Genomic DNA, 9,282 nt, shown 5'->3' with positions numbered 1-9,282 from the left:
ATAATTTATAATATTAATTAGCAGTACCTTTTCAGATCTAGATGTCACATCAAGCATTTAAGAGAAAAAGCATGCAAGCATGCAAGACTGTCTTGTTCTCCAAAACCCTCAATCTTTCCTGTTTCGACTAACCCCTGTTAATCCCCAGTCCCTAGCAGTCAGAAGGCATACTTTACATTTAATACTGGTTAGTCAGCTCGGGGAAATCATTTGTGAACACAAAAGGAAAGCAGCTTGGCTTTGACATCCTGCTGCGAGGCTGCTGGACAAGAAGTTACAGAAAAGCATCTTTATTTGGAAGCTGAGCAGATCTGATCTGAAAGTCAGCCACAAACGCAGGGCTTCACACAGCCCTTTTCAGGGTACAGCACTGATGCAGGCTACAAGTTTAATAACGGGAATGAGTAATGCTACTGGAAGTGGAAAAGATGATGAACAAATGCCTTACACTCCAGGGACAGGGTAACTGACAAGTTAAAAAAATAAACAGGAATTTTTGAATTTAAGTGCATTCTATCCCATCCACTTTGTCAGGTAAGTTTATGCTTCTATTGGCGTAGGAGTTACATACTCAATCTGCACTGAAACAAGACTTCATGAATGATTTCAGTCATCTAAGCTTATAAGAAACTGTGAGCAGCGACACACAGTATGTTGGTGTTTTAAGTGCTCCCGGCTTGCCTGCCCGGGGAAATTGGTGCATAATAAGCAGCTACACACATTTGTGGCAAAACAGCCACGTCACACCCACGCATCACAGAGAAACACTTGACAAACAAAAGACTGAAGTAGCTTGATTCACTTTCAGGGCAGAATATGGCTCTGATGCACAAAGGCACTTTCCGAGTACACTAATTGTGTACGCCATCCCTTCCCAGTGAATCAGAGGAGCCGCAACCCTGTAAGGGCACAGTCTAGTTTATTGTGTACTCACTGCTGCACCAGAAAACCCCCTTTGAACAATCACTCTGGCCATGAACCACATTTTGAACTGCAGAAAAGCTGTACTCTTCTTCAGTGAGTAAATAAGCTACATAGAGTATACAGAAGCCCATCTGAAAGGGGCAACGTACAAATGCAGCAGCCGTACACGTTTATTTAGACGCAGCTTTGCTGAAGACAGAGCCATCTGCATCCCATTAATCTTGGTGGAGTTTGATTCACAGATTAGATTGATTAGCTAGTTTCTTCTTTGCTTCATACAAGTTCTCTACAGACATTAGGTATCAATTAGTCTGGATATTTAATTGTCAGAGGTATGCCAATCGGTGGCAGAGTGATTATCAGAGGAGAAAACAGTATTTTCATTGAAGTAATTGTATTCACACAGCCCAAATCCTCAGAGACAGACCAGAGTCAAAAGTCCAATTACCAAAAGGTACCTGTGGGGAAAGCGAACCCCATCTGCCAATTAAGTTAGCCAACGAGGATCTGTTGGCCAAAGAGCGTTCAGGACGTGAGAAAAGGAAAAGAGGAGACATAAGCCAGGAATGGTAGGAAAGTGCATAATTGTGCAACAGTTTTGTTCTGGACGTATCTCTCTCCCCATTCAGATACTACCTCTTTCTTACAAGTACTTGTTTTGGTAACGACAGCACTGTATGTCCCTAGAGACGTTAAGGTCACCCCATGGAAGATTTCTCAAGAACACATCCACCGAGCTCTGTAATAGCGATTCTCCACATTGCTCTCATGCCTTCTACCCAACGACTGTCCAAGCTGTTTATTGTGCCTCACAACACCCCTGGGAGGTAGGCAGGTATCACAGACTGAGGCGGAAAGGAAACAATTTGCACAAGGCTGGATAGCAAACCATGGGCAAAAATCAGGAACAGAACCCAAAAGGCCCAGTTCCTAGTTATCTTATTCCCTTACTAGACAACTCTATCATCTTTATGGGACCGTAAGTTCCATTTTCCTATGAAAAAGAACTGATGTACTAGAATGAACAGAGGATACGACAGGCTGTTACGCAATGCTCAGATCAAACTTACCTTACCAGTGCATCTGGTTTGCTTAGCTGGTTATTAGGAATACAATTTTCCATTAAGTCCTTATGTGTGCTTGGGCTCTTGCTAGCACACTTCTGTTTTTTCTCATTTTTAGTAGATGAGGAAGGGATGCTCCCATTAGTTGCACTGTGACTGCGAGGCGAGGAGTTCACAACTCCGCTGGCATTTTTGTAATTTTTGGACGAGGCAGTGCATGAGTCCTCTTTTAAGAGGTTTTCTGTACTTCCTACAAGATCATTATTTAATCTTTTACTATTGATATGGTTTTCCATATATTCAATTTCTTGTATTTTAGAGTCTACAGGTTGCAAAATATTGTTGTTGATTCCAAGGTTGTGTTTCTTAGCATCCTTGTCCTTTTCTTTCCCTTTTTCTCTATATTCTAGCTCTGGCAACGTTGCAGATATTTTTTTATTGGCTGGAATGCCTCCATTGTGCTGCAAAAGTATCGAGGAATCCATATCAGATAATCCTTTGGCTGCTGCAATACCAAAAAAAAAAAAAAAAACCACACCACAAACTTAGTTCATTAAATCAATCAATACTGTAACATATAAAGAAAAATCATTAAGTACACATCAATCATTTCTGCAGAAAACAATCATTATTAGAGTCTACTTAGAAAAGAAAATCTGAAGTCACATGATATTTTAAGACTTTTTTCTCATTCCAGGCAGGAAAGAGTAACCAAGGGATTTAATAATAAATACTTGTGCTTCACAGAGCACCGACTGACTAGATTGATGCAGTTGCTAATAAAGAACTAAACAGAGAGGACATAATTCATTCCTACTGTCATACTAACCGCTGCCAAAATGATTTTATTTCTGGCTCCTGTGTTTCTAAGTTCACTGGTTTTTCACCAAAACAACACAAACTAAAGAAGCTCCTCCTTTGCAGGCTTTTTTTTTGTTGTTGTTGTTAAATAGCAGATAACAGCAAACATTAAGTAATAAGTAAAACTTGCCTTCCTCTGCCTCCCTCTCTTGCCTTTGTAGCATCTGCTGTTCTGGGGGCAGAGCTTGCTGGAGAAGCTGCATGTAGAACTCATTCTCTTTCTGCACTTCTTTTTGTTTTCTTAAACGCATTTTGTAGCTGACGTAACTTTTAAAGCCAAACCCCAAAGTCACAACAGGGTAGCCAATACTAAGAAAAAAAAGCAACATTGTTATTAAAAAAAAATGAACCTTAATAGCAAATTAATAAGTCATAACTAATTCCATAGCTGTGCATACATCTGAATTACAACTTTTCATAGAAAATTATATATAAAACATTTTTTGCTGTCCTATAATAGAGCTACAGTTCAAAAGCGTAGGCACCTCTTTATCAAGATAAAATTACAGTTCATTACAGACAGCAATTAACTGTGGCATAGATTAAAGGATTAGGACAATGCAACTGCACTACACATAGCAAAGACAGCTTTTAGCAAGCACCAGACTAGGAATTCCGCATCTTTTAAGAAGATAACGGCCAAACACAGCAGAAGATCCCAAGTTTTGTTCCTGTGTAAGACATTACACTGGGAGATGCGTTAGCATTCATCCAGAACAGTGAAAGGAGAAACTGATCCTTAGCCTCATCCTCTTGTACTTGGAAATTTAGAGCAGATCCCTTTTCCACCACTCTTTAAAGCTGAGAGGAAACAATGGTTCTCCAAAATACCACCTCTGAAAGGCCCTGCGATACCTTCTCCCTGCAGCACAGGCTGAGAAACCAGAGCTGGAGAAGCTGCTGGAACAGGGATTTGGGGCTACTGCACTCCTGGGGGAGAGCAAGGCTGTGAGCCAGCGCCATCACCCACGGCTGGTACAGCCACAAGTGACCCTGGGGGTAAAGCCCCAATAACCACCTGCCTCTGGTGAAGAGGCTTTTGCGGCAACAGCTTTTGGAAATTCCTTGTTTAGGAGGCTGTCCTTGAAGCTGGAAGTGAAAACCACCTAATCTCAGTTCTTCCACTCATCTCACTAACAGAGAAGGTATGAAGAACTTCACTTCCAGCCAGACTCTGCTGTTCCATGCGTTGATGAGGATGACAGAAGCGTAACAGAACTTGGGAATTATTTTTTGTATACCAACTTCATCACACAGAATTTAAATATTCTTATTAGCTTGTGACAACTGCACCAATGCAGAATGCTAACAAATCCTGCTAGTGTATTTATTAACAAGGACACTCAATGACCAAACATCCCTGTATAAAGATACCTTTGACAAGTATTTCACAAAGCACAGTGCAGTTGCATTTTAAACACTGACGGTGATGTAGATCAGGGGAAAACTCAGATGTAGATAACTATTAACCATTAAAATCTTCACATTCTTTGCTCAGTAATAGCACTGTGCAAATTGCATTTCTAAGTCTGCTGCCAGAATGCAGGAATCATTTGCATATGCATCTGACATTATCTCTGCCAATGCTGCTTTTGTAATCCTGTGTAAAGCCAGCTGTAGCTACAGTTCGAAAACTCTGATGACAAGCTGAAATGTTTGCATCCAATTCAGCAGCAGAAAGACCTTTCTTCACAGCTTCTGAAGTGCTTTTGTAACCTATTATAGGATTCAATTAGTGTTTAAGGGATTTATTGCACAATGTAGACAACATAAATTAAAATGACAGATGTCTAATTCATTACAGTTGGTATCACAGGGAACTGGACCAAATGACTCCAGGAAAAACACAACACATTTGAAATGGAGCCTCACCAATGCATACTCCACTAAAAACTTGCAGAATAAAAGTGCATTTCTTCCAGATATGGATACTCTGCAGTTAAATCTTTTGCCTGAAGTCACTCTTATCACTTCCAAATAAGTAGTGTAATAAGTAGTGCTTGGTTTTTATTTTCTGCCATGATTTTCAACCTGAAGCTTATTTACTTCCTCTGGTAAATTATGAAATCAAATGCTCACATGAACCCTTCTCATTGGAGGGGGGAAAAGAGGAGTCCTTTGTTACAGAAAAAAAAGAAATTTTTCATAACGGTATACATAAATTCTCAGTTAAATAATTTGTTTTGCTACTTTTACCATCTATTCATTATGTAAATACAAAATTTCTAAACCGATGAAAAGAACTTTCACGAAATGTTAGGGACATCCATGCTATGAATTCCCTACAGCTCACAAGTACTGAAATCTTCAGAAAGGTTGCACTTGGTTAACGTTTAGCATACATTTCTCCTGGAATATTTCATGACAGATGTGTGAGGAGAAAACCCACCAGCCAAACCCTGAACCAAAATAAAAAGCTCCGAACACTAAGCTCCCTGGTAACATAAAGGTTAACAACAAAAGGAAAAAACCCACACTTACCAGTGTGCTGCAAATGGACGACAAAGGTCTACATGGAAGTTTTTTAAATCTTTAAATCTAATGGCTGCTTCAATATAAACAAAAAGTATCCACAGCGATACTGTTGGTAAGCACACACCCCTCTCTATCAAGGGAAGGGAAAAAGAGAGAAACACTTTAGTAAATACACCACAAGCAGCACTTTATTTTTCAAACATTCCACAAGTCAAGGGAAATTTGCAGACAGACATACGGGGAACTGTAAGAGGGCTTTTTCAGAAGGAAGGATCTAGGATGTCTTTATTTTAAACCAACTCTAAACTTTTGTCTCCTTATCTTGCTTTATTACTTTTACAAGGCATCAGTGAAAAATAACAGATGTGCAGCTAGTGAAATGGCTTGGCACAAAACCCTGTACAGAAAAGGAACACAAATGGAAGAAACTGCAGAAGATGAGGTAATGTTACAGCTTATGATCTTTGAGTCAGAAGCGGTAAGCTTGGACTACTTTCGCACTCCAAGTTCGGTATATCTTAGTAGCAGCAGTGAGCAAACCAGCTGAGAAAACAGGAGTGAGTAAGCACAGCACTGGTTACTCCATATACAGTAACGCAGACAACAGCCTGCGACTACAGCGGGGAACGGTCAGGATGCTGTATTGATTTCTCTCTCCAGCACTACTGGTGAGAATGTAAAATAGTAGCCAAGCAAAACCAAGGTCTTAAACCTCTTGGCCAACAGAAAATACGACTCTTGCATGCAATATAGCCACTGTGAGTTTCCACAAATCAATCCCAGTTCCATGCCACAAGCTTCATAAAAATAAACAAAGTTCTTCATTACATACTGACATCAACATATTGTGTGCTGATTCGGAAACAGGTCTCAGATTTGAAACTAAAAAGAGCATTACTCTGAGGCCCTGATGTTTTTACTGTGGTCTCTACTTTGGTCTCTCGTGAACAGCTGCACTCTGCATAAATGAGAAACCTACAGCAGAAACTGTCAGCTTAAAGGGGCTCAACGTTTCAGCTAGGCAGACATGCCACCTAAAGAGATCATAACTTCCTAAAAAATAAGAACAAATTCCCATCAACTTAGATAAGCACTTAAAAAGAAGAATCCCTAAGGCTGCAGTGAATTAAAATATTAAACAAGTTCAATAGCTACAGTTAAAACTGGCCCATCAGGCTTTTGCTTTAGGGTTTCTAAACATCAACTCTGAGAACAACTTCAGAAAACACTTTAACATCTTCATACAATCTTAAAAACAACTCCTGGGTTTTTGTGGTTTTTTTGACATATTTTAAATTGGGCAGCAACTGGTTCACGGTATCTTCCATTAGCTCCCACATTGCCATTATTATAAATGACTAACTTGTCAGAAAGATGACTGCTTTCACCAGTTAGCTGAGAAATGATCCGTCCTACCCTGCAAATTCTTGTGATCTGATGGCAAGTCTAACATGAAATATTACAAAAGCCCCAAATTCCAAGGACTTGGGTAGGGAAAAGTTACCTCTAAAAAAAAAAATTTTCAAGTTTTATTCCTAAAATTGTCTGATTGAGGGAAAGACATATATGTAACCCATGTCCAGTATTAGTGCTCATACAGACGAAACCATCTCCCCTTTTTAACTACAAGAAAAGTGCATTAAAACAAGTATGGTAACAAATAGAAGAAGGTTTCTGCACATTACTAAGAGCTGTAAGATGCATATTCAGATCAAGAAGTTGTAATTAAAGAATAGTGACCTACCTGTGTGCCAGACATACTGCACCCAAACATAGGTGCTGGCAGCAAAAAACAGCCATTGTATTGGTATGAAGAGCAGACAGATTATATTTGATGTGAATGCTACACAAACAAAAAATACTGAAAAGGCCTAAAAGAAAAGAAGGGTGGGGGGAAAGAAGAGTGTTTTGGTTTATTCCAGCAAATATTACCAGTTTATTTATTAATGGTGACACCACAATAACTTCAACATAGAAACACTAGTGTTGTTTATAATCAGGGCAAAGAAATGGAGCAGCCTAAGCAACAAAGTACAAACCTGGCTAATTAACAGAACGGGTGCAACTTGAGAATTTCTGCCCATCCACTCTCCCAGCAAGTCCCCATGCAGCTACAATTATTCCTTATTGTTTTGTTTGAACACTTGCATTTACACTATTGTTACAGTATTATCATTACTATATTCTCCTTCTGGAAAAAAAAGCCCCAAACAATCAGCAGTGTCTTTACTCTCTGAAAGAATAGTAAATACGTAAGCAGGCAAGAGCTTCTCTTTTATTTTAAAGAAAACCCGCTTATATAATTCACTTATCTTAGGAATTCAAACAATATTTTCCTATGGCGAAAATTTGACAGCTACATACTTCGCTTCCAGTTGCCACAGATAAAACAGGCAGTCAGAGAGAAGAGGCTTGAGCTTAGTCACCTGAAAATTCCTCCTCTTGTGAAAATGATCAGCGCTATTAAGTGAGTTGTATAACATGGAACATGTCCTGAAACACTGCAGGATTTCCCTGCAACGGGACAGTAATTTTGTGTTATACTTACCAAACCCTGGTATCTAAAGGAATCGTAAACACTCCTGATGAAGAGCCAGAATGGCCACAGATACTCAAATCTGAACTCCAGGACAAAATCTGCCAACAGTACGAGGGCCCACACCACCAGGAACTTCAGATACAGAAAAGTACTGTAAAAAAAAAAAAGAAAAAAGAAAGGTAACTTCAGGTCAGTATTTCCAGTAGAGACACTGACTTATTTTTTTTTAAATTGAAAGTTCAGGAATAAAAATTACAGCCAACTATAATACAGGTAAGAAAACTTCATCCAAAATAATTTGACACAACAAGCAGTTTTATTATCACATTAAAATCAGGCCTGGTCTAATGAAGTTAATGACATTCAACTGCATTTGTTCTTGAAGTAGCAAAGAAACAGAAGGCTCGCTGCTCTTACAAGACATTCAGCAACAATCTCCCTTTCGCTTTGCAGCACATTTACAAAGTGAAGTCTTGCCAACAGGTATGCTGTCACAGCTGAAATGTTTCTTTTCTAGTTTGCACTCTTGTAGCTCAGAAATTTCTGTGTTCCCTCTCCTCAGCAGACTGCAGATGCTCACTTATTCACAAGCTGCAACACCAATAAATTGAGATTTTTTTTTTTTTAAGCCTATAACTATAGCAATTAGGAAGCCTGTTTGGATACTGAATTGTCAGACTTTAATATGGATGTTTTCAAATATAAGTAAATGCATCCATTAAAAAAAAAAAAACCAAAAAAACAAACCAACCCCCAACAGAAAAATGAAAGCACATGAGACTTGAGACCAGAGAATAACTTTTTTTTATTATTATTATTATCATTTCAAAGCCCCGTTCCCTTATTCCTAGTCCTGCATTTTGAACCATTGATGGTCCTTCTCGGCTACAGAGCTCAAAATATTTTGAGATCATACTTAACTAACACAGGAGTACTTAAGGGATCAGCCCAATCCACCCTGCTAAAAAGGAGGAAGCAAAAATCCTTTTCACCCAAATCCCAGCACCCAGAGATCTAGTCCGTGACTCCAGTACCCCAACATACCATCACCTTGTTGCACTGTATTGGGTTACAACTAAGGTGGGGCTTTTAATACATTTTTATTTTTTAAATCAAGGGCAGTTTTTCCTTTTAGTAACTTATTTTTCCTCTGCTATCATGCTGCCAGCAAAACCAGTAGAACTTTGCCCTGGAATGTTTAGTGCGAAGTTGCCAAGAGTTTGCGTGCTCAGTGCCAGGTAGGGTCAAGTTTCTGCACCGTCCATGGACGTGGGGCTTTTTTAGGAAGTTGTTCAGGGCTTTGGAGAAGATACAAAACAGCTAACGTGTATGAGAAGCGTTAGGTACCAGCAGAGCTTTAGAAGCAACTGAACTACTCATCCAGCTACATTACTTATCACAGGAGGTCAGCTTCCAAAC

General features: G+C 39.3%; 1 protein-coding gene across 1 annotated transcript; it reads right to left on the bottom strand.

Moving 5' to 3' along the window:
- Nucleotides 1–1,994: 1,994 nt before the first annotated feature.
- Nucleotides 1,995–8,014, bottom strand: LOC104457862 (macoilin; the record flags this gene model as incomplete). The annotated part of the gene is made up of 5 exons (XM_010081892.1): nucleotides 1,995–2,490; nucleotides 2,980–3,158; nucleotides 5,331–5,454; nucleotides 7,069–7,195; nucleotides 7,873–8,014. Coding segments are annotated over 5 exons (1,068 nt in total), but the record flags the coding sequence as incomplete, so codon positions are not given.
- Between the last annotated feature and the right edge of the window lie 1,268 nt (nucleotides 8,015–9,282).

The sequence above is a fragment of the Pterocles gutturalis genome, unplaced genomic scaffold (genome assembly GCF_000699245.1).
Source record: "Pterocles gutturalis isolate BGI_N339 unplaced genomic scaffold, ASM69924v1 scaffold5184, whole genome shotgun sequence".
NCBI lineage: Eukaryota > Metazoa > Chordata > Aves > Pterocliformes > Pteroclidae > Pterocles > Pterocles gutturalis.
The sequence above is the reverse complement of the archived record's forward strand: the minus strand, read 5'-3'. Positions and strand labels throughout refer to the sequence as shown.